The sequence below is a fragment of the Nipponia nippon genome, unplaced genomic scaffold (genome assembly GCF_047370975.1).
Source record: "Nipponia nippon isolate SJK-2023a ecotype South Korea unplaced genomic scaffold, ASM4737097v1 scaffold_8, whole genome shotgun sequence".
NCBI classification, from domain to species: domain Eukaryota; kingdom Metazoa; phylum Chordata; class Aves; order Pelecaniformes; family Threskiornithidae; genus Nipponia; species Nipponia nippon.
Window position 1 is genome coordinate 39,582,226 of NW_028262402.1, and position 26,244 is coordinate 39,608,469.

General features: G+C 38.2%; 1 protein-coding gene across 6 annotated transcripts in view; it reads left to right on the forward strand.

Moving 5' to 3' along the window:
- The window catches only part of SLC24A2 (solute carrier family 24 member 2), a 114,753-nt gene that overhangs the window by 35,714 nt on the left and 52,795 nt on the right, over positions 1–26,244 (forward strand). For 4 of the 6 annotated variants that reach the window (XM_087741686.1, XM_087741685.1, XM_087741684.1 and 1 more), the window contains 2 exons: positions 23,516–23,554; positions 24,631–24,739. In XM_087741686.1, the coding sequence (XP_087597812.1) occupies positions 23,516–23,554; positions 24,631–24,739 (148 nt within the window). The remainder of the gene's footprint in view (positions 1–23,515; positions 23,555–24,630; positions 24,740–26,244) is intronic. The other 2 variants (XM_087741687.1, XM_087741689.1) reach the window with 1 other exon arrangement.

Genomic DNA, 26,244 nt, shown 5'->3' on the forward strand with positions numbered 1-26,244 from the left:
TATGTCTCTTTTAAGGCAACATTCAGTTGCTTTCTTTGACCTTTTCATGTCTGAAGGGGAACATCTGCACTGTTTTCATCAAACATGAACAGACTGTAGTCAGTGTTGTCAGCCTGGCTGCCTTATCTGCACAGTAGGAGCCAGGTTATGACATATGCAGAAAAGGACATGGACTGATTTCCAGTGCCTCATTAGTACAAAGAACTCTTCAATCAAATGACTGATATTGCCAAATGCGGTATTTAAGCCTCAACATTCTTCATGAAGTCCAACAAATCACAAGATGGTAAGAGACAAGTGAAAAAAGCTGAAAACCAGCCTGCCTTACACTATTTCTGGAGAATGCAGAAAATATGTACTGAAACAAAAGAAACCAAAACAAAAATAAACAACTCTCCATTCCACTGCAGTTAATGCAATGAAAAACATTGCATTAATTAAAATTCCACCAAGTGGGACTGGAATCAAGGAGAAAAGCAGTGGATGGGGAAGCTATATAAAAATGACAAGAAAATGACCCTTTTGAACAAATCTTTCTCTGTAGGTTTGATAGAAAAAAGAAAATTCATGCAGTGTGTACATTAAGGCTTCATTTTTCCTTGCACCATATTTTGTGCATCCTCGACTCGAAATCAGTAAATAAAGCCAAAAAACACTTGAACAATTGGAAGATGCACTATGCATGCACCTGTAATTATAGCCATTTTCTGCAGAGCAAGAAACAGCAATGCACATGCATTTTAGTCATTGAACAGTAAACATAAAAAATGCTGGTACAGCAACATAAGATGTAGGAGAAAGATTTAACTAAAGCAAGAACAGAACAGATCTTGAACTGAGATTGATAGAACCTGCTATTTTAACAGTCTGGCCTCATGTGTACAACAACTAAGAAAACTGAAGCTATCCATGCCAAGGTTAATGCAATGTCAACGTCCCTCTCTCATATCTCATAATGCTTGCAGCCTCTGTGAAAAGATAGGTCCATACAAGAATTGCTGATGTGTTGATAATGCTGTTGTAATGACTAGAGGTACCTTAAAGCAGTGCATTTTTAGAACTCTGATGTCACACAGTTTCAATGATCACCACAGTGAAAACTGTGGCTTCATTTCCCTGATTATCACTAACTGCATAAGCAACAAAGACCAAGACTTCTAAAGGAATTGATAATGTGACTTCTACTAAATCTGAGATTTTCAAAACTTCAAAAATGCTGCTTTGGCCCTCTTAGCCTATTGAATGTCAGAACTCCTTCTTGTAGTTTGTCAGCAAGATTTAATTTGGAATTTATTCTTGTTTCATTCCAAGACTTCAGAAGCAGCACCAGCAAGTGCACATCCAAAGGACAGGATCCTGCTCTTCTGCAGGATTCTCAAAAGGGTGCAGAGCAATATCAACTCTAGGGGCGTGTCCCTGATGCAATCAGTTAGATATTTTACTGTTGCTTCCAGAGAAAACAAGTTCATGCCTTCATTTTGACTGAAGGGGCTTGCTCATTTCTTGATAGGTTTTGCCATTACCCAGATAACAGTGTTCTGGCCAAGGACGAATAAGAAAGTGTAGGAGCTAAGGGCTCTCATGTAAACAGAATAAAGTGCCTGGCCTGCGTGACTGACAGGGCCTTGCTGACACAAGCACCCATCTAGATCAGTGGAAAAAAGTACAAGAAGAGTTTTCAGGTTGACCTGATCCAGCTCATCAGTAGGCTTCCCTTTTGCTCTGCTCAGAAGACTCCTGCCTTCTAGAGAATTAACTGGAAAGTTTATTGGCCATAGCAGCAGAACTCCAGAAAATATGAAAGGGGGGGTTTACGTGTTTATTTCACCACTCTGCTGATGATTCTGCTTACATTGATTTGGTCCCTGCTTATAACAGGTTAACATGTTGGTACATGCTTATTGCTAGGCAGACTTTCAGTACAGTGTTGAAAGGATGTTTTGTTTTGTAAATTTCATAAAATCAAAAGTAAATATTTCTGGTATGTAGGATTTAGGGTTAGACTAAGACATACTTTGAATCTCTTGTTTGAATTTATATATGCATTTGAACAATAAAAAGCATTCTGAGCATCACCCAGAAAAAGTAGCTCTTCAAATGTTTGTTTTCATCACCGACCAAAAACATTGCCTAAGATGCATGGGATTTAACTAGAAGCAGATGGAAATAGAAATATCAGTTGACAAGGGAATAATGAAGGTACTGGATGATTGAACCAAATATTTAGCTCATTCACTGAATTTTCCATGTGTGACTGGCAAAGCATTTCATAAAAAGTCCATATTATCTTAATTTTGCAGATGGGGAAACAAACAGCAATACGGTACATCAAAGGGGGAACTAAAAATACTTCTTAATCTTTTGATTGTTTGGTGTGAGTAAGTAGTGCTTATTTGTAGGAATTTAAAACTCTGTAGTTTGTCCTAAATGTATGGCAATGGTGCAGCCCTCTCTAGAAGGGACATCAACACAGAAAAGATAAATTTATGTCTTGGCAGGTTTCTCTTGCTGTTTTCATATTTTCTGTGGCTAATTGAAAAGCCCGCAGTACTGAGGAGCTATTTCACAAAGATTCTTAAGCACACATTTTAGTGGGATCAAAGATACTCTTAATGAGATTTTCAGTTTCAGAATAGACCCTGCAGTTTTCAGCATGTGGAGAAATGCAAGCATTCTGCATAGCTGCAGAGCCTGCACAGCGGGAAAGGAATATACCAGTTACAGGCAGAAAGTGGATTTGTTCTTAGTTTCAACTCACATTACCAGTATTACCTCAATCCTAATGTTTTACTGTCTTTTGCTAGATATATCACAGGAAGTGCTTGTAAGCATCTCTGCATTCTTTCCTCCTCCACCTCTGCTAGGACGGCCAAGGTCATCCAAGTCTTGCCTGTCTTAGTGATCAATAAAGCTCTCAAAAAAGCCAAGATCCTCCTACTTCAGGTCACCATTATCCTTGCAGGACTAGAACCAGTGGCTTGAAAACATTTTTAAACCTGCCATTTATTGGCAAATAAAGAAGAGTTTAGATCCGCTCCTGCCTTACAGGAATATAAACATTGCTACAGATAGTAATGCTCATCATTGAAGCAATAATCATTTTCCTTTTCTTTTTTAAAGAATTAAATAAACTCATATACAAATTCTACATAGGTGTCTGCTTAGCTACTTCCAAACTGAAACATGGGAGCTTTCAGTAGCTTGTAGGACCATTTCCTGCCCTCAGCCTTGTAGGAGAAGTTCTGTCCCTGCCTTTGCTCATTGAGGTTGAGAAGTGGTAGGATGTATGGGATTCAGCAGCACTAGTTGGTGCCGTGTGGGTCTGTACCAGCATTTAAACTAAGAATTCAGCAGCAGTATAAAAAATGCAGTTCAATTTTCTGTTTGGAAACAGGAAAACTGGACGTAAATCTAGCTCAAGAAGTTGACACCTTCTTTGTTAGGACTCGCATTTCTTTCTAGCTCTTCCTTATAGTGCATAACTTACAGTGCATAACACTTACCTGTCCAAATCAGAGCAAATGCTAAAACTTTCAAAGATTGTGTCAGATCCTCTAGAGCTATTTGTGTCCTATAAAGCACTGGTATGAAGTGCTAGTTGCTGTACTCCTTGCAGCCTCCTTAGGGCTTTGTCTGGGCACTCCCCTAGGTGATAAATCCAGGACTCAGCCTTCACTCGGGGACAGCTCTGACCAAAACATATAGATTGGCAGGTAAGTAGCCCCTCTTTAAAGAAAATATTAATAAGATATAGTATACTGAGCCAAATTCTGTAACCATTACATGGGAAATTTGGAGCTGCTGTACTGAGGTGAATGGAGTTCCTCTGGTGCTCAATTTTCTGACAATGAAGTAAACTTGGGAATTAACATTGTTTAAATAAAAATGTGGATGTATTGAGGGGAAGAGACCTTTCTTATTATGGAGCTAGGATTAGGCTCTCTTATCTTCCAGCAGAGTGAAATGTAGATCCATAAGGCTGTAAGAAATGGATATTCTCACACAATGTGGGAATAGCTTTTCTTCTTAAAAAAGTATGTGAAAGAGTTCTGAGGCTTTTAAGAGAAAAATGGTAGAGTACCCAGAGAGCTACAAGAGTGCAAGCAGGAAGCATCCAGGGATGAATGAAGTGCTTGTTCTTATAGAAGAAATGCGAGCAAGGTCTTGTTCCCTCACTCCTGCCAGGGAAAGTTATGTCCCAGCTGTGCCCCAACAGCTTACAGGGAGGAATGAGATGTCACAAATTTGTCTGATCAAATGCCAGATCCTGCTTATCCTTTCCATTTGCATAGGGGACAGCACAGCTGATCTAAGCTGATTGTAAAGCACCTCTGGTAAGAGTGATTTTGATAGCCCAATGATCTTATATTTAAATGCGACTAAACTCCACTACTAATTTCATTCCATTTGAAGCAAAGGTATTTATGCAAAATTACTTAGAACTTCTTTATCTAACTTGTCAGGCGCAGCAAATTTCAGATACAGATGGAAGTGGAATTTCATTAGTGTTTCCGTGGATTCAGGGGACTGTAGGAACAGTCTTCCCCTCTAACCCTGCTATTTCCTTTCGGTGCTTATCATCTGTGCGGGAGAAATAGCAGGTGAGTGTTTGCCCCAAATCCCAGGGTAATCCACAGGGGACTGCCCTTGTTCTCACTTCAGTGGTTTATAGTCAACTGCAGTAAAAGTGCCTAAGCAAAATTTCTGATATGTTAGTCTAATCTGCTGATTTGTATAAGCGTTCATTATATTAAGATGTAGGACAGGAGACAACAATTAGAAGTCCCCAGGAATGATGGGACTTCTGCCTTTGGTGCTGTGTAGCTGTACCAGAGATGTTATGAGAAGCAGTACATGGCAAGGAAAGAAACCTCTCTAATCACAGCACAGAAGCGTAGAGCCTCCATTGAGATTTGGCTTAGCCTTTCTGAGATTTATATAAAAAGTCTTTTAATAATAAAACATTGGAAGGGGCAGCTGCTGTTACATGCTACTGAGAAAAAGATTCTCAATGAGGAATACTGTAAAATACATGTAGAATACTTCATGAGCCACTTGAAAGATGTGCGAAATGCAGGTGGAACACAGCAGGCATGTGGCAACGTACTATAACAGTGTGTGGCAATGTAAATAAAAATGAAGAAAAATATTAATCTGTTCAATAAATATGTAATATAGACCAAATAGGCCCTATCACCCAATTTTCCCAAGTGGTTTCTTGGCCTCTCCCTGTCTCAAATTATTGTGTCATTTTACAGTGAACTGTAGCCGCCTTTCAGCCAGAGATATTTCAGTGGTAAATAAAGTGATTTTCTCTGATGGTCCAAGAGAACTACAGGCATTAAAATCAGTAGAAGTTTGTTTTTAACGCTTCAGGAACAAGCCTAGTGGTTTTCAGTCCACTTTTTGAAAAATGCTTTGTAAAATAAATACACAATCATTAAAGTTATTTACATGAGGCTTAGAATAAATGAAATGACTGAAATTTAATTGTTACAGTCTTTCCTCCTGCAAGCCATCTGACTGAACAAAGCAAAGGCTTGATGTTGGGATAAGGGTACTTTATTTTAGCTTACACTGCAAAAATATTTTTATTAATTTTGTGTCATTGAGACTAAACCTGGAATGCCTGTATCTGAATATAGTGGAGGAAAAATGTAAAAAACATTTAACTGTACCCTTAACAAGTGCTTGTTATATTCTGTAGAAATCCAAGCTCACCGTGCCCACTTATTCTGAATAGTGCTCGATCATTTGGATGAGAGTAAAAATGATAGACATGATGAAGGAAGTATTTCTGTGTCCTCTCAATTCATCCTCCAAATAAACTTTCTGAACCACCAGTTTTTGTCATCCAAGACTTTCTCACACATATCTTCATTGAACATGGTGTGTGGTAATTAAACATCACCTGGCACGAAAAAAGTAAAAGGGAAAAATAATAAAATCAGCATTACTTAGGAAGATCAACTCTGGCCTGTTGTTGGGCTCAGGCAGAAGATGTTTTCACTGCAGGTTCTGTTTGTTGCTGCAGTGCCTGTGTTCAATATAGTAGTTACATTTTAGTATGGAAATACACTCATCTTTTTATTTCCTCTCATAATCAGTATTGTTTGGTTGGCTTATCTGTACAGCCTTTCTAGTCTTTATTTTTGGATTATAATTGCACATAGCCCTGGAATTAAAACTCTTCCAGGGCTGGAAAAGGAAAGAAAATTAAAATTAAAGGAAATGTAAAGAAATAGTTTGCCAAAATGAGGACTTTGCAATTAAGTGAGAAACAGTGAGAAACAGTACATTATCTTATCGAATGGCTTCAATTTAACGACATTACTAGAAAAGCAAAAGAATGGCATTTCTGTGACTCTGAAATAGTAAAGTTTTGGAGATGAGAAATACCAAACGTATTTCTGCAACTAATACTGGATGAACTGGTGAATGCTGTTGCAAAGTATGATGAATGCATTACTATTTTTCCTGTCATTTGATTATGATTATTTCAAGATACATGTATGAAATCTCACATCTGAGAATACAATTTCACAATTATAAAACCAAGACTGTAAACCATTTTCATTCTGAAGGATGAAAGCTTGTTTTACAAAATAAATTAAATAGACTGCTGCTGAGGGCAGCAAGCCTGCGCCTATTTGCTTATGGCAGAAAAGCCAGGATTACTGCTTGTGATGTTAGCACATGCCACTCAATAAAAAATTTTAAGAAATATGTTGTAAGATAGCTATAGCTGTGTGTTTGGCCCTACTTGATGTACCAAAAGAATATCAAGTCTAAGAACCTTCCCGCTTCACTGAGTTAAAAAACAAAATCGTTGGGATGCAAAATGGCAGCCTCTAAAGGACATTAGCTAAAAAGTTGCATTTAGTTTAGTTTTGTTAGGTCATGAACTTGCCTGTTATGATCACCACAGAAATTTGTCTTTAAGCAGATTCTGAATGAAAGTAAAAAGAATGAAAAAGAAACAAATGCTTGTGGAGAACATCCAGCCAATAGTGTGGACCAGTAGTAACAAGTAGTAAGTGGAGCAGAGATGGCCATGGGAGTAGCGTGGCTGATGGATTTTGCAGCAGGTGAAACAGTGCAAACATGTGAAAATATAAATAGGCTAGAAGAACCAGTCTATTTTATCCTTTGTCTTAAGGAATGAAAAATCCTTGTAACAGAGAAGACATTTTCAAATATTGAAAGCATAACACCGATATAAGATGTTATAAAAGTGGAAGAAGTTTCTGGGATTTATAGTCTTTTCTAACAGAAGCTGAAACATAGAAAATTGTCTTATGGAGAATGATTTCTTCAGCTTTCTTTATATCACTAAGAAAGCTTCATGCTGAGTATTTAGATTGGAGACAGATCAAAATGCAGATGCTTTATTTGGTTACCTTAATAGCTTAATAGGCTTTATGGATTATTACTCTCACAAGCCTTTTTGAGCTTATAAAATCCTAATGTATTTGCTCTTAGAAATTACGAGCTCAGTCCCAAAAACTCTTACTTGCATGAGCCCCTTGGTGAGTTGCCTGATTTAATGCCATTGATCTTTAAGGGTCTGCGTGATTGCCATCCTGTGCTTGCAAAAATACCGTAGAAGAAAGGAAAGTGCAAGAAGTTCCCAAGGGGAGCCAATTACTCTGTAATATGATCGTGTTCCAATCCACTCGGTCCCTTCCCAAGGATTTTTGCCCCATTTGCATTCATGCTGTAACTAACCAAAAAGCAAATGGATTGTATATGGTAGATGTTAATTGAAACTGTATTTATTTAAAAACTGTGGGTTTGGGTGACATTGATGATAAACAGGAGTTCTCACCTAGAGCAGGCACAGTGCAGGAGTTAGTTCTCCTGTAGGAGTGTCAGGCTACAAAGTCTGTTCAGCTGCATTTGAATTCAGACAACCAGCCCCTCGCAAGCAGGCATGAATCTACTCAAAGATAAATCTCCCCTAGTTTTCCATGGCTTTCCCAGGGATTAAGTTACAGTGCCTCTGTCCCCTAAAGTGCTGGGTGCAGGTGTGATACCTTTGGGTATCACAAGGTTTTCTAGCCTTGCTTTTTGTTTTGCCTTGTGATGTTAATCTTTTCATATTAGACCAAGTATCCTGGACCATTAAGCTGACATTGAGTCTGTCTTTATACTGTCATCTATGATCCAAAATCGATGCTGATGGGAGTTCTACCATATGACTCCATTTCCAGCTGGAGCTACTGTAGCTATAGCCCTGAAAACATCTGTCGAGTTGTAATGAAGAGTTACTTATGAAAACTATGCACAACCTGATGATTCTTCAGTGTCCAGGGCTCTCCAGCTCATGGGCTGCATTGTTTTTCTAACACTGACAACTGTCTGTCATTTGGATATTTCTATAGGCTTTTCCTCCAGATGTTTCTTGCCTTCAGTAGCATAGCTCAGGGAAGAGATAATGACCAACTATTGCTGCAAGCTTTTCTGGCTCAAGTAGCATAAATGTGTACATTTGGAGTGAACAGACAGGAGTCATAATTGCATCTCTCCATGACACTTACTTAAAACTGAGCCTGTTTCATCTGCAGCAGATGAATTCACTGCTATCAGCGGTTTTTTGAATAGTTCTGTCGATCTCTTGCGAAGAAGTGAGATTTGCACTGCATGGCATTTTCCACTCCGGTATTAAAAGTTCTGTCAGATATTTCTGACCACAGCAAAGGTCATATGTAACTTTTAGTCTTGAGGTCATTGACAGACCTTACAGAAAAAATGGCAGTTTTAAAGAAAAATGCAAGACAGGACAGTGAATATGTTAGTGGTGTAGACCTTATCAAAAGAAGGGGGGGGGGGGGGGGGCAAGAGAAAGCAAGACTGATTTGGAAAGCGTTGAGAAAAAAACAAACACAATCAAATGGTCGTTCTTCTGAGGATATCAGACTGAAGACCAAACTGGAACCAGGCTAAGAATCCTGCATCAAACCTTTTCTGCAGGAGATTCTGAAACCTAGTTCATTAAGTGTGTGGAATGGGATTATTTCTGTTTAACATCCTAAAATTGTAATTATCTTTAAAGGACTTTAAAAAGACATAGGAAAAGTTCATTTTTTGTTCATTTGCAAGAGTGAGTCACCTACTACTTAAAGCTGAAGTTTCACTAAGAAGAATGTAAGAAACAGCAACTGTCAAGAAGCCAATACCTTCTATTTGTGACTTTTTTAAGGAACCCTTGATCTTGGCGCAGTCATTGCTGAAAACTTTTGCTGATACCTTGCGGAAGATAAATACAAAAATATGGAATATAATGTATAAGAAGAAGGTTTGCTTCTTGCTGTATGCTAGACTAGCTCTTGCATGTGACCACACTACCACTCAGCCTTTTAATGCAGAAATGAAACTTGCTTGCTTTAACTTGTTTAATCCTAGTAAGTGGCTTATGCCAATCTACATTTACAAGGTTGTCTTCACACGGATAAAGCAGCAAAAATATTATTTTATAAATGAAACTGAGATTCATCTTCATGGTTTAACTTCCTCCTGAAATCAGAAAAATTTGTAAGTATTAGACACTAGGCATTAGTTTGCATAAGTGATAAATTAGACAAATGTAGAGGAAATAAATGACCTAGCAGATGAAATACTTTTTGTCAGCAGCAAAAAGCGACTCATAGTATTCAGATCACAGAACCAGATTTCTCTTCAACTAATGAAAGAAGAGAGCAAATGAATTAAGAAAAATATAATGTATGTTTTCTAAAGAAGTCATGCACATGCACATCACAATAAACTCTGAGGTCCTAAATGACAGAAAACAAAGTGCAGAGATGATTCTAATTCTCCTTTCTGTATACGAGTTCACATTACAAGAGATAAAATGCCTGAAATAATTAAACAAAATAGTGCCCAAATTCCCAGTTGGAGGAATTACATAAAAATTGATAATGAAAGATTTGCTGCAAAACCTTTAAATCGCTCTGTTTCAATTCAATAACAAGCAGGGTATTACTGTAGGAAATTCATAGTGCAGTGATGACAGTGAAGAAATTTATCTTTCTAAATAAATTTTATGTAAGTAGAATTGAAATTGCCACATCAGACTTTCACAACTCTGTGTATAGCCCGACTTCTTTTTGTAGAACTTGTGATGCAAGTGATGGGGTTTTGTTTGTTTGGGACATTGCTACTTATAGTTCTTTGCTGTTCTGATTTATTTAACTGTCTTTAGGTATAAGAGATGCAGTCTTTCTATTATTAGCTTTTTCACAGTACTTTCATCAGAGACATATGGAAGTCTCTTTGTTGGGTATTCTTTCATGGTCCAGGAAGGCATAGTTAACTTGCTCCGCAAACATTTCACTATGATTTTCATATAAAAAGATGTAGTCTTAGATCTCAGGATTAATTTTACATGTCAAGTCATGGTTGGAAAGATTTAGCTAACAGGTGTACATTTCTCGGCAAGATTTCTGTCCCATGTTTCCAAGAGCTAAATAACATAAATTCAGCACCTTCCCCCAAAAAATCAATGGTTAGAATTCAATCTGCCCCTGGGTCTGTGGCTGCTTCTTAGGCAGAAAAGAAAGGCTTTGTAAGACAGAATTTTCAGGCTGTCAGTGTATGTCCTTATTGAATAAGAGGATAGACAAAAGCACCCCTGTTTCTTTGGGTAGAAGACTTTCTTCATGCTCACAAAAATTTGTACTTTCTGTATTTTGGCAGCATTTTTGTCTTTTTTAGTTCTATATCTCTAGACTTGTTTTCATCCAAGATACCTCATCATTCTCTGTGGTCTAAACCAAAGGATAAGCCTTTTCTGTGTTAATACAATTGTAAAGAAGGCTTGTACAGTTGTGTTAACTAGCTTATTTCCATCAGAGGAATGAATATGTGTAGCTCTTCCACAGGACAGATAAGAGTCTGGAGAGCAGTTTTTCCAAAGGCTATGCAAAAACTTTGACTCTGTGCTGGCTTTTAGGTCCAAGGTCTTTGGTGAAATGACCAGTCTGTCCCTGTGCAAATCTGTATTTTTCTTTTCTTTGGCTGTGCTCGGAAGATTGCTAGGCATTGCCAGTGTTGCAATAGATTCTGTTAGTACACCAAAATCTGCTATCACCTGGGTCTGTTCTCCAGTCCTTGTTTCACAGATGGCACTATTAATCCAGCAGACAGGAGCAGCTCTTGTTTATTCCCAACCTGAACGAGCTTTCAGCTAGAAATGAGACATGAAAGGGTTTGCATCCTGTTATAGTTCCTGCTTTGCCTTCCTTTAATGAGCTCAGTGAGTAGTCTGTGATGTTGTCCTTACTTGCCTGTGACTCTGAATGTGGTGGAGGGCAGGAGTGAAAGCAGTGAGGGATGTGGAGGCTGGCCGACCCACAGCGTGACTGCGCTGGTGTTGTGTAAAGCTGCTCTGGGTGCTGCTAATCAGAGTGGCCAGGCAGTCCTTCAGCTGGGAGAAACAGTGGCACAACTCACAATAATTTGCCATAGCATTAAGAAAGCAATTTTAAACATGGTTTGTTTGTTTTTTGGTTTTGGTTTTTTTAAAATGGCTATTGTTGTGAGAGCTGACTAACGTAGGTGGGACATGAAGTTACTTAAATGCTTTTTCCAGAAATATTCTGGAAGTTGATATTGTTAGAGCATTTGAACTCTCCAGATCCCCAACCCAGTCTGATCTTGCTTGTCAGGGTAAGCAGCTGGATGGAGAGCCCCCAGTTTTCTCAGCTCTGGTTGTTGCAGTGTTGCATGGCAGGGATATGTGACTTTAAACTACACCAAGGTCTCAAAATTTTTGCATCTGGCTATGATGCTTGCCAGCACTGGGTGAGGCTCCAGGCCGAGCTGGGAAAGTCCTGACAATCCGCAGGATGGGGGAAGAGCCTGACTGTGTGACTGAAAAAGCCCTTCTCAGGCGAGGTCTGGGAGAAGGTGTGAAATAGGAGCGCCTCCTACGGATGAATTTAGGTAAAACCGCAGCTTAATAAGCGGAGAGGGGCTTTTTATTTAGTAGCATATGATAGCTAATGCTTTATGTGATTCTTACAGCTGCAAATGCAGTAGGATCTGTTAGCCAGTAGACCCCCTGAGGGTGGAAAAACATTCTTACTGCAAAATGCGTCTTTTATTTTCATTGTATTTTGCTTTATAAATAACAAATTATGAGACTGACACCTTGCTTCAATGTGCTGTGGAATAAATATCTCATCTCTCCCTGTATGCTCGACCAGATCCTGCTCTCAATTCATTTAGTTGTATGCTAATCCCATGGAATTAATTCACAGTGGTGTGAAATCAGACTTTGAGCCAGGTTTTTTCTGTTCTTTTGATCTGTTCGAGGTTTTCCATGACATTGTCCCCTGCACTTGCTATTGCTTTACTTATGTTAAGATCCTGATTTTACCTGACCTTCTTAATTTTTGTCATGTAATTGCTAAATCTCTATAAACCAGAATGAAAGCGTTTTGATAGTTCAGATTTAACTAGAATTTTTAAAACGATGAATGGTTTGAAGAGTGGTTTGATTGTCTATAAGGGAGTTCAGTTTGGAAATAGAACACAGTTAACAGGAATTGGACAGTAACAGTCCTAATGATTCTTTCCCATTCAATAAGCACAGTTTTGAATTAAAAGAAAAAAAAAGACTTTAGTATAAAAAGCAGTCTTCAGATATTGCCACAGACATCCACAGCGGGACTGCAGGAATACTATTTATGAAGCATATTAAAAATGTATATGCACAGAGATATCTACAGTAAAATTGCCAGTAAAACAAACAGGAGGCAGACAGATTAGGGAAGTTTTAATCTGTGTTTCTTTTCATTTTGGCCACACAGTGTTTTACAAATGGAAAGATGATATTTCAAGAATCAAATACATTTTTTCTCTCTGACTCCCTTGGTCAGCATTGTAAGTGCAAAAGCTGGTTAACATAAAAGACCATGTATAGAACACAATAGAATAAGAAGTAGCTTAAATTCACAAAATCCAGATGGGAGCCTCACAAACTCCCACATGAGAGAGCCATGTGTACTGACAATTTAGCTTGACAGAGATTGCAGTTTCCCAAAGTTCAAGTGAATATTTTGAAGAGAATCATGTGTGCATTGTTTAGTGAAGTTTTTACATGCTTGCAGGATGATTGCAGAATCACGTCAAAACAGAAACGTGTAGATTCGTATCAATGGGAATTTTCTATAGAACCAAAAACTAGTATGGATTACTTCCAGACTGCAAAGCACATAATGATTTCTGGCTTACCTTACCCAACAGTTTTCTTTATATGACTAATTCAGTTGTATTAAAGGTTTATCCTAGGGAAGTAGGTTGTTCTCTCTTGGAACAACCAGATTTTTTTTAGATCCAGCAGTGTGTGCATTACCTGAAAAAAGGGATTCACACTGGGATGTCATTAAAGCTAAAAACTTACAAACCTAGAACATAGCCACAGGAACTGGAGTTTGGCTATTAAATAGCCAGCAAGTATTTATACTGAGGCTCAGAAAGTATTCTTACTTGTTTTAATGGAATTCATATGCAATATATTTCATTATGAAGGCACAGCATTGCTATGCAAGTCCAAGTCTTGTTTTCATATCCCCTCTGTCATGGTGACTTCCCTTAATGCAAGGGCGTAGTTTTTGTTAAAGGCTTCCCCTGATCCTTCCATTTCTTCTACCTTTTACACTGAAGAAAGCCTAGTAGAGCTGCACAATATTGAAACCTGTGGGATGTAATAGCCCTCTCCGCGGTAAATGCAGATAGCTCTTCTTAATGAAAGCAGGCAGTGAAACAGTAGGAGCATTCACCTCAGATAAAGAGGTGTGCCAGTCGCTGGAACAGAGGTGTTCATGGTGGACTGGGTTTCCATGGGTGTTGTGTGATGTGCTTGCCAAAGAAAGGAAGAAAAAAGGCAGCAGGAAAGACCAAGACATGATGAAAGAAGCACAGGTTCTGGGAGAAAAAGCATGAGAGGAAAAGACAGAGGCAGATTGAGTATTTGGGGAGCAACTGTTGGCTAAAAGGAGGCTTACAGCTGGGGGTAGTGGCATGGTCTCTTGCTTGTGACTCCTGCAGTGCTTAGAGAAACGAGGCTTTAAGGGTTTTTTTGTAGTGGAATGGGATTACATAAAAGATAGGTGGAGTAACTGTGAGTTTCTCTAATTGAAAGATCTTGCAGATTGTGATTTTGGCTGGTGTCCAAAGTAACATAGCTCAACAAGAGTCTCTGAGAAGTCTCATGATTTGCAATGAAGCTCACCTGGCAGCTTGGAGGTAAAGAAATGCTTTTGTCCTAGGCTGTAAATGGGAAAAAGACGTGGAAGGCAGAAATTAGCCTGAGCTAGAGCTGCTAGCTGCTTAGGCTGCCACTCTCACTACTTCATCATGAACTGTCTCATGCTTTCTTGTAGCTATGGTCTCCTACTACACCCTTCCATGATTCAGTCCTCGCTAACTCCAGAGCATCTGTTTCCCCTAATGCCTTATTCTCTTTGATCACAGTGGGAATTCTCCTTGGAGCTATAGGTTTACCTTAAATATGAGGAAGCTGTTCTGGGAGGACCAGGCTTTGCAGAGGAGAGCAACGGAGCCACTGCTTCTGCTTTATGTGTGGCAATGGGTTGCGTGCAGGCATCTGGTTCATAGCTGCAGAGACAGATCCATAGTATGAAAGGCAGTGTGAAATAGCAGACTGATGAAGGAAGGTGAGAACAAAGATTTTCTGTCTATCCTTTGCTATGCCATGCAGGACATAATTCCCCAAATGATGTGTCCAAACACTGAAAGCCAAAATGGGGGAGGTCTGATTTAAGTTCTTAATGTTGTAACTCTGCATTTAGAAACAGTGCCATTCAGGTCTTTCTGCCTCAGTTTCATCTCTTGGCTCCAAAGGAGTTAAAAGTAACATGGCATGTGCATGCTGCAGATTCTCCAGAACACATGCCTGGTGGTCTCCAGAATCCCAGCATACAGGGATGCTTTTGATTTCAGAGCCACACATCTTCTCTTTCATCTTAATACGAAGCAGATCATTGTAGAAAAATATGAGGAGGCATATTTTTATGGCAGCAAGAATCAGAGTAACACAGAAGCTGATGTGGTCTTTTTTTCTTCAGCCAATGTGAAGAAAACAATTTGGGTTTGCTTTATGGTTGTAGATGACATTTGGAAATTTGGACTTGCTTTTCTGCTCACAGCTCGATGAGGCTCACTGGCAGTACAGTGCTGGTGTCTTATCTGCAGGTTGTTCTGTAAAATTTGTTTTCTGTTTCTTTTTAAGAGTTTTTCTCCCTACTATTTCTTACACCATTGCCAGGTATAAGACAAATGCCTTAGGTGGCATTTGCATGTTTCAGGTTATCAGAAAGACCCAGGAGGCAGTGGTAAAAAAAGCTGAAAATGGTTATCTGAAGGATGAATATGGAGGCACATGGTATTCAATGTCAGTTACAACGACAGTGAGCCTAAAATACTGTTCAGTCAAATAGGCAAAATTAAGGTATTTGCTTTTAGTAATACTTTGTTTTGCTTCAGACTTAATGTGTAGTTTCCCATTTTAAAACTGAGAAAGTGTAATATAAGCCAGTTAGTGGGTGAATAAAAAAATAAACCCAACATATTTTCATTGGTTTTCCTTTTACAATTTTGAAGAATCAGTCTAACATCCTATTGGATGTAAAAAGTACAAGTGTTTTGTGTGCTTTGTTTGCACTGATTGTCATATAGTTGTGTAAACCCATAGTCTCAGACCTGTTAGAGACATAAATAGTCAAAAAATTTTAAAAAATCTTCTATGTTTGTTAGCTAACAAAACATTGCAAGAAGTATATTTTGATCCTTTACCTATAGCTATTGGAGATGCTGCTCTGAGAGAAGTTCTGCTTTGTAGTTTATTGCAATGAGCATGTATGTTGTGCTCAGTACAAGATGCAAAACCCAAAGAGCACAGTTAATTGCTGAAGAGAAGGCAGTCGTATCTGGTAACCTGCCCCTAAAACAATCAGCCCTCTTCATCAGAGCAAAGATCTTTATAAACAGTGTCTCTGTTCCTAGTTTACGGATGGGGAAATGGAGGAACAGAAGCCAACTGCTAGATTTTACCTATTAGGCTGGTGTAAAACTGACACGCAGAGTCCTGCAGCCTAGAGCTGCTGACGACTGAGGATTTTACATATTGAAGCACAGTTGTTTGAAACATTTGTACCTTAAGCATCATCCTAATTGTTTTGGTGATCCTTTCTTTTCTCCCTGCTTCCTCTTTTTTTAAAATGTGTGAGGTAGACCACTGTAAATGTTACTACTGTTTCATGGAAAAGGTAGTCCCAGAGGATAGATACAGCATGCCAAGGCTTTCCCTTTGTCTTCTCTAAGGGCCAACGTTCTACCTTCTGTTCTTTGTCTCCTTCTGACACTGTGGGAAATATCACCTATTAGCAATGCTCAGCTAGCTTTCTCAATATCATTCATTTTTTTTATGCCCCTCTCACATTTGATTACATTCTTCTTGCAGTCACTCTCCCGAGAGCTAGATCTGGCGTGCGTTTCTGCCAGCTGACAATAAAGTCGGCAGAGATCCTGATGACAAAAAGTCACCTGAAGGGGAAAGGCAGGAGTGAAATAAGACAGAGAAGTGAGCAGAGCTTGGTGGAAAGGGGACATGACCAGGGTAGCTGAGGATGCAGTGATTCAGCATTTCCTCCCTACAGGCTGTGCACGCTGGGTTCGTCTCTGCAGCTGGAGCTGAACATGTCCTTCAGGATCTCCAGGGTGTTGGAGGTGGAAAGGCAGTGAAACTGCAGCCTTTTCGCCCTTGTGATGAATCCTCTGCAATGTACAAGCAACTTACTGCAATGAGATTTATTCAGTAGTTGCAAACTGGCATAGCATCAGTAAGCACTAAGATTCGTCAAACACTTTCCCCTCTGGGAATTACTGTGAAAACTTTTAAGGCAAACTCTAAAACCTCCGTAATATGTAGCAGGTTCTTTGTGTATTTAGCTAAGCAGAAGTCCTAGGAAATGCTTTTTTGCTGGCTTCTTACTAAGCCGTTCATGTTTGATTGAGTTCTAAGAAATGAAAAGCAGGCATCTCCTGTCAGTAGTCTCTATGGTGTAGTTGGAGTTCAGCTGAAAACCTTCCCAGCCCCCTGCCTAGAATTTGCAGCTTGTTTCATGGGTGATTTTAATTCAGACATTTTTTAAATTTTGAGAACTTAATCTTGGAACACGTACTAATGCTTTCCCATGTAATATTGTTGATGAAGTAGCAGAATATTAAACACTTTAAATCCAGGTATTTTAAAGCTAGCCACATAAAACCACACTGAAGTATTTAAACTGTCACTTGTGAACAAATGTTTTGTTTGCATGAGTATCTAATTACCACTGCAAGTACCTAGCTTTAGTTTTTGTTTTTGTTTTTGTTTGTTTTTTTTAAAGATTCTTTTGTCCCCCTGAAAGTTACACAGATATACAGAGCTATGGTTCTAATTTATATAATTTAAAAAATAGCAAAAGGTGACTTCATTGACAAATCTTGAAATGAGGATAAGAGGACAACTTAAAACTGCATAATTACTTCTGACACTAAGGTGATTAAGAACTTATCAAGTCTTTAAGCTTGAGCTATTACCTTGCCATCCTAAGCCAAAGATACCTGACTTTAAGCAAGTTCAGAGAAGGTAAGAGACATGGGGCAGACTCTGACTTTCTTACACATGTTGAATAACTAAATATCATATGATTGGTCCTACAGGCTGACTGGAAGAGTCCTATTTCATATAATGGTATGCATAAAAATCTGGAATTAAATCAGTTGACCTAACATTAGCACGTGATTTAGCAACTGGTATCTTAACCCATCCATTTATCACTGCTCGAATCAGCTGAGATGCATGTCTTCTGAACATTTATGAGGATTTATGTGTATGCACATTGGATAATTGCATGAACAGACTGGCATAAAAGAGGCAGCTGATCTGAGTGAACAAAGCCATTCTGCTTTGCCAAGGGCTACAACTTTCACACTAGGTGCATGTAAACAAGCAGTTGTAAATGTAGCCAGGTATCCCAATTTGATGGTCCAGCTCAATGTCTTTGAAAGTTCAAGCTTAATTTAATAAATTCTTTGTTTTGATGAGTAAAGCGAGCATACAACCTTAATTTAATTTTGGCTGTGATTCTTGTGAATCATATTTATTTTCTTCAAATATTTCTGACAGAGCTTCTGTAGACTGTGGTGGTGATGGTCAACTTTTATTTCTATGGATATCTAGAAGAATTTTATTTAAGTATATTGAGACCACTAGGACTTGCACTTTTGAGCTTCCTGCCAACCATTTAAAGCCTACCCATGGAGTAGAAGAGGGTTATAACATGGGATTTATTTGGGATATTCACAGAAGGGAGGTCTAAGGGATTCTAATTTGGTAAAATCCAAAGGTGTATGTGTTAAGAGAACTAGATAAAATAACACCTTACTTCATTTTTTTGTTCCTTCACTGAGCTCATTAGGCTTATTTCTGAAATCTGTCTAGCTGACTTTGTTGCTTTGGATTTTAGTTATGCATTAACCTAACTTACCATATAATTTCAAATAAATGCAGAACAGTCCTGTTCCAAGTACATTGCTAGCACTCCTTAGCATACTGATTTTTAGAAATTATCTAGACCCTCTTAAGTTAACTAGATTGACTTCAGTGGCTGCCTTTGAAATACATCTAATTTTTCTGAAGTTCAGCCTAACAAAAAACCCACAGACCTTAAGCGTGTCTTGCAAAGATTAGAGAGCCCTGTGCACCAAGAAAACTATCACCTTTAATTTGCTTCAGGACTGACAAGCAATTACTCACTGATAGGTATAAAATTGCAGAGTTCAGATGCTGCTTTTGAAAACAGGCATAAGAGAGAGTAGCAGAAGTCCTTCACTATAAAACATCTTGAGACAATTTAGCAAATCCTATCTGGGCTCATATTCTACAATAATTAGAGACACCATATTGCGTTCAGCACCACGCTGCCAGCAACCAAACATCATGAACTTTCATTATTACCATAAAAGCTGACTAAAAAAAATAGCTTTTTAGTTATTATAGTTGGAAAACATTTAGCAAGCAGGAAAGAGATGTGAACCCACACTGCAGAAAGGGTATTGAAATCCAATTGTGTTTTTACCTGCTGTTGTTTGACAGCCTGCTGTTCTAATGTTAGGAGAAGGGGGTGGGCAGTCCAGTTTGCTAATTGTTTCAGGCTGTTGAACCAGTAACATGGAAACTTCAACTAAAGCAGCAACTCTTAGAGCTGTGGGCAGTCAGCTCTCTGATTCTGGTTTTGGAATACACAATCTAATAGATGATTCAAGTTACTAGCTATATTTTATTAACAAGGATATTCTGTATCAAATAGCTAGAGCTTTTTATAGATTCTGCTCCTCATTTGACTGTCATGATGCCCTTTATTTTAAAGGAAAGCATGAGGAGATTTGCTACATAGTTAGTGAGGCATCATCTCTTGCATTAATTACTTCAGGAGCCTGTTTCTCAAGAACACACATTCCCAAACAAGGCAAAGAAGATATCAGGCTTAATCACTGATTATGATATGACTTATGTTACTGATGCAAAGAGATGTGTGAAAAGGATATCATAGACTGTTTCTTCATAGCAAGTAGACTTTGGGGGTTTTTTATTCTTCCTGAAATAAAATGTCTTAAGACTTTTATTACAGGTGGAGTGAACTTGAATGCATGACCACTGATAGAGGCAGAAGGATGGACAAACTCTTACGTACTGCCATGGCATACAGGAGAACCAACAAATATTTTGGTGGATTGCCTAAAAAAATTAGTGAACTGTCTCATGATTAATCTTTTTATAATTCTGATAAAAACATAATAAGGGATTGTGCCCCAGATACTTTTGAACAAGAGAGTATACTAGAATGCATCGTTTTCATTTTTGTATAGCAGAACTATAAAAAATTCATGGTTTTAAAGAAATTATGACATGTAATTGCAAAATACAATTTTTTAATAGTAATTCCTTGAGAAATATATCTAATTCACAGATGACATGAAATTTATGTCTCTTTCTGATCCTGAGGGAACAAATATTGCCATGATTTAAGAGCAAATTTATCTTACAGAAAATATGTTTTTTCTTTAGAGAAATCAGTATTGAGTATGTCCAAAAATAGAGTATTCACTGCCAGTGCAAAGAAACACAACCATTTTAACCTTGGATCAGTTTTAAAATGTTGTCTTAAATGAAAAGGTTGTATAAAATATCTGAATACTAAATGTTTCTACAAGGGAAAAATGATACTTTAAATAGTTTGCCATGCAGTGTGTGATACCCAAATTATGTAGCAATGAACATGTAAATGCAAACCTCACTGTAAACAATAGGAAAATAGTTTAATTTGCCATCATAATGGGGACAAAATGCCATCAAATATATGACGTGAACAGCAACACCACAACTGAATTTTTCACTGCCATAGTTTAAAACACTATTTTAAGGTGTTATTATTGTTAATCCAGGAGATAATCTCTCCTATGAGGAAAGGCTGAAAGAGCTGGGGTTGTTCAGCCTGGAGAAGAGAGAAGGCTGTGGGGAGACCTTATTGCGGCCTTTCAATACTTAAAGGGGACCTACAAGAAAGATGGGGACAGACTTTTTAGCAAGACATGACAGGGGGTAATGGTTTTAAACTAAAGGAGGGTAGATTTAGACTAAACACAAGGAAAAACTTTTTTACGATGAGGGTAGTGAAACACTGGAATGGGTTGCCCAGAGAGGTGGTAGATGCCCCATCCTTGGAAACATTCAAGGCCAGGCTGGATGAGGCTCTGAGCAACCTGATGTAGTTGTAGATGTCCCTGCCAATTGCAGAGGGGTTGGACTAGGTGACCTTTAAAGGTCCCTTCCATCCCAAAGCATTCTGTGATTCTATGATAATCCAGGCATTATAAGTATTTAGCATAACCAAAATGCCAAACCATTGTTTACATTCCTGTTTTTAAAACTGTGGAGGCACTTCTGCTTAAAATTCTATTTATATTCCTGTCTTGAGCATTTCTGCTAGGATGTAACTTGACTGGTGAGTTAAGCTCAGAAACAATTGTGGTACTAATCATGTGTGGAAAAAACAATTTAAAAAATCTGGTTCACGGTGTTATATCCAATTCTGTACCGATGAAGAATTGAATTATTTCAGATGTGTTTTTCACTCTTATTTCCTTAACATATGCAAAATGTATTTCATTATTCTTTCTCTTTATAACATAATTACCTTCTACAAATTAAATTATATGGTACAAATTATCATCTAGTTTTTATATATTTATGCAGCTTCATCTCATTCCCTGTCAATTAAATGACAGTGTTTCCTTCAACATGATTTATTTTTTTTTTTAATGAATGCCCTCATATTAAGCCTAGAGCATGGTCAGTATTTCTGAGGCATGCTGAATGCTCTCAACTCCTCTTGGCCATAAGAAAAGTGATATTCTTCAGCCCTTCAGGTAGAACACAACAAGTTACACAGATTATCAATTATATATTCTCATATCTTTCAATATTAAAATTAAGAAACAAATTTCTGATCTTCAAAAGTTCAAGGTCCCAAATAATAATTTTTTAAACTTTTATTAATGTTCCAGTTCTGAACACTCATCCACATCTCACAGACTTAACTCCTGTAACTATACACACTGATCTTTAGGATTTAACTGTCCTAAATTGCTTCTTTGGAGACAAGAAGAATTTTTCCTCGTTTGTCCTTTTTGCTTTCTTGCAAATTTTGCTGCAAGATAAGTTTTCCCTCCCACGAAGGTCCCTCAAAGTATGCACAGATAAGTCACAGGATTTGCAAGTGTGTGTGTGGATTTGTATCTGAAAGAGCATGTGTGTATATATACACATATATATACACATATATATGCACATTATGCAAAAATTTGGTAAGATGCATCCACCGTTTTAATGACATTTTAGAACACAGGTTTTGTATTTTCTTTTACTTTCCTTTTCTTTCCACTCTGTTAAAAGTTCTTTCCATGATGGTTGTCCTCAACAGAGGTGTAGAACATTTTCTTCCTAGCCATTTCTCACACGAGGGCAGTCTAATTTCAGAGGTGACAGGTAGTTCCTTTATCAGAACAAAGATCTTTTCTTTGCCTCATTGTCTCTTCTTCAAGTTAATATTCACAGCTGGGGGGGCTACCTTTCTGACAAAGAGTTCAGTTCTGGTTATTCTTGTACTTATGGAACAGAAAGGATCTGTTCTGTTATCAGTGTTTGCTCATAACTGCTTGCCTTCCAGTTAACATTCAAGGTTAATTCACTAACTCAAAAGACATGTCCTGAAAGTTAGTGTTGATGTGTGTCCAAAAACTGGGTTCCACTGCACTGGGCAAATTGTTCCAAAGAACAGTTGCGATGTAATTTGTTTTCTATGTAATGCATGAAACAAGAGCCTTGAGATGGAGGAAATTATTTATATGCCAGCTTGCAGGGAAGGGGTTATGATCAAGTAAGAATGAATGTGAGACAGCTGGAGTTTGCGCTGTGTCCTGTTTTAATTAGTACTTGATGACTGGAGTTTCATATTTCGTGTATTCTGATGTTAACTTTCCTTCCTCAGGATGGGCAGAATGACTAAAAAACTAACATGACTTTATCACAGCACTTTCAAGATGTCATGGAAACATATTCCATGACAAAAGTTCTGGGTTCCCTTTTAACACACGTGTTAATTCTACTAAAGAAACAAGCAGAACTTGGGACTAGCAATCGGATACAAAATTTTGCATTTGCATGTTTTCAGTGCAAATTCTGTTCTCCCTCAGAAGTGTCTCCTGGTGATGTGCTCTGCTGCTGTTCTCCTAGGGATAGGACGTACAAATCACAAATCATCTCCAGTATATGTCACTTACTTGAAAGCATTAATAGCCTTTAAAATCCATCCAGAGTTTCGTTTTTCTTCATGGCAGAGCAGTATGTGCCATGTTGCCTGCTTTTAACGAGAGCTGACAGTGTGGGCTAAATGGGCATTTGCTGGGAGTGGTTCAACTGAAACACCTTTTTTTCATTTCTTTGCCTAGTCCCTTCCTGAAAAATACCAAGGTAATGTTACTCCATTTTAGGCTTTTCATTGAAGAGTTGGTGAATCCTGAGTTTCTTATCACTTTTGGTTTTTCAGTCCTCACTCTCTCAAACAGGTTGACATACAGGGAGTTTGCCTCCCTGCGTAATTTGTATGAAATGAACATTGTGATCTGCAGCCCAGCTGCTGTGTGCCAGGCCCTGAAATCACAACATTTCCTGTCCAAGAAACTAACAAGAATAAAAGACTCCTGCAACATTGCAGTGAGAATTTACTGATTTACTTGATCACTAGGATGCTTTAATTGGGGTGGTTCAAAAACGTAGCACAGCAGCATTCGTAGGATCAGACATTTGTGGTGTTTTACTGCCTTTCCATTCCATGCATGGTCCATCTGACACTTCTTTTTGTTCTTTTTCCCATTCATGCAGTCACCTAATGCTGGCGACAAGGATGACCAAACACTGACGGTAGGGAGCAATTAATATGTGTCTGAGCATTTATTTCTCAGGAGGGTGGTGAGAAAAGCCTTACTTTGGTTTGGCACACATCAGCATTTTTCTAAATTACTGAGATTTCTTTCATCCTCCTATGCTGCTATAGAATTTAAATAATTTATTTCCAAAGACAAAGCGGTGAATTAATTTTCTTGTTCAGTGTCTATCATTTTTCATTTAGTATTTGTATGACACCAAAGATTAATCCATGTACCGTATATTATTGCAAAATACTATTTTCTTCAGGGTTATTTTTCCCTGTAATTGGATTTCAGGGTCATATTAGTCAGCAGTCTATTGGCTCTGATTATCCTTTTTAATGAAACAAGCAGACAGTCATCCACAAAGCAGTCTTACTCTATGGGATGTATTAAATGCATTGATTATTGTACTAGACAATGGCATGGGGAAAAGAACCTCAGAATATGTTTTAAATTTCTTTAAAAGCACATAAAAGATGCTTGTATGTTAGCTCCATTGCTGTAGGTGTCTGCACTGCCCTACCACACTGGCAACGTTTTTGCAATCAGTACTTGATGGATTGAACCAAAGTGAGGAGTATGTTTCACTCTGACTGAGCTTTAGGATTTTGCCATTAAAAAAGGGTACTCTCTGCCCTTTTTCTCTGTAATTTTGTTAGTATGCGTATTTGCAATGTACCAAGGCAATAAAAATTAGACCTGACTTCAGGGATTCAACCACAAGGTTCTACAAAGAAACAAATTGTGAATTCTTCCTGATGCAAGTATGAGGTTTTTATTTTCTTAACATTTTAAGAGCTTTCTCAGAGAAGGATTCTTTTTTCCCCTGATCTTTTCCTGAGCCCTGGGAGACTAATGACTAATCTGATGATCTGTCCCCTCCAGAGAAATTGTCTATATATATGGCAATGTTTAAAACAGTGTATAGATTAATATAATCTGCTATAGTTGATGGTTGAAAATGTTTCACTGTGTAGTGAGATGTGAGATTAACTCATGGTGTTTCAGACCTGTTTCCACACAAACAACAAAAAAACCCTAAATTAATTCCCTTATTTTTCCACCTAGACCAAGCCACGGCTCCAGCGGGGAGGAAGCTCTGCATCTCTCCACAACAGTCTAATGAGGAATAGCATCTTCCAACTCATGATTCACACACTTGACCCGCTTGCTGAAGGTATTCCTATTAATTCTTTTGGTTTTCTGTTGCAAAAGCAAACAAATACTTTCGTTTTCCCTTCTCCCCAGGAAACTATTTTTTGCATTTCTGTTGCTTTCACCAGTCTTTTCTGAATGTGTCTGAATTTTCTGAGAGAGTTTTGGACTCTTACGGCATGGTGTACATACTCCCACCAAGACTTGCAACTTAGGAAATGTGTTCATTGCGGTGCTAACTAAAACTGATCACTGGGTTGATGCGTATCATGACTACTGTTTCGTTTCGCCTCTGGCTTCAGCAGCAATTTAAAAGTTGCAAAAGCTCTATTCTCTCGTACTTTTGTACAGGGTTTTTTTTGTTCTCTTTCCTGGTTTTTATTTTAGTGCATCAGGAAAAAAAAAGCCAAAATGGTGGGCAATTTGTCATATGGAATATAGAAAAGAATGAGACTCTGCTGGTTTGACTTCCGGTGGTTTAACGCTGACATCAGAAAAAATGCAACAAACATCCCTCTGTGTTACATGCATGCTAAGGGTTTGCTTGCTTTATCCAAGTGTGGTGTAATTTTTTTTTTCTTTGAGAAGTTAGCAGGACGCCCATGATTGCTTTGGTCTGAGAAGTTGGCAGGAAAACCATAATTGCTTTGCAATGGTGTGGTGATTTGAATCTTAGCTTCTGGTAGACTTCCAAAAAAATCTAAGGCCAGGTGTTTATTTGGTGAATGTGTGTCTGTAGGACTTTTCTTGCTGTAGTAATAAATGTCTTGAGAAATAGCACTTGTGAAGGAATTGTGAGGCACTAAAGAGACCTAGAATATTACTGACGGTGAGACCTTCCAAACTTCAGTGATCGAAAAGTATATGTAGCACTTCCTTGCATTTAAGTTCCTTTATGTTTCTCATTGCAACATTGCACACAGCTTTTTAAATTGCTCTGTATCTCTTGGACAAGGCAAATCTAGTTTTCTATTTCCCTCTTCAAAAGCTGAAGCTGACACTCATTTTGGCAACACGAGGGCAATTTTAGCCCTTGCAATCTCCACACCATTATTTCTACTCTGATCATGATTCACATCACTTCTCTCTTTGGTTAATGCTGGACTATTCACTGCTGAAGTCTGTTGCCTGTTAGAGTGGAGTCATCAACAAACTGTGCCCAATCTATTCCCATTCAATGCCAAAAACGGACATAAGACATTTATTGCAGTTATATGCTTGGCTTCCTTTATTTGCATTGCTACAGCAGGTGAGCAGGCTTTCTAACTGCTGCACCCATTAAGTCTCATCTTTACCCACCTGATAGCCAAGCTTTTCACCCTGCTAGAAGAAGAAAAGACTTCCAATCTCAATTTTTCACTTTTTAATGAAAAATTATAATTTTTCATTACAATCCTTTTCACTTCTCTTTTCCCTTAAAGCAAAGCTCCTGGGCTGCAGATGCGTCTGTGGTGTCTCAAATAGTGCTAACACAAACAAAAATGACAAACATCTGAAGGAGTAAATAGACTTCATCAAATATTGTTT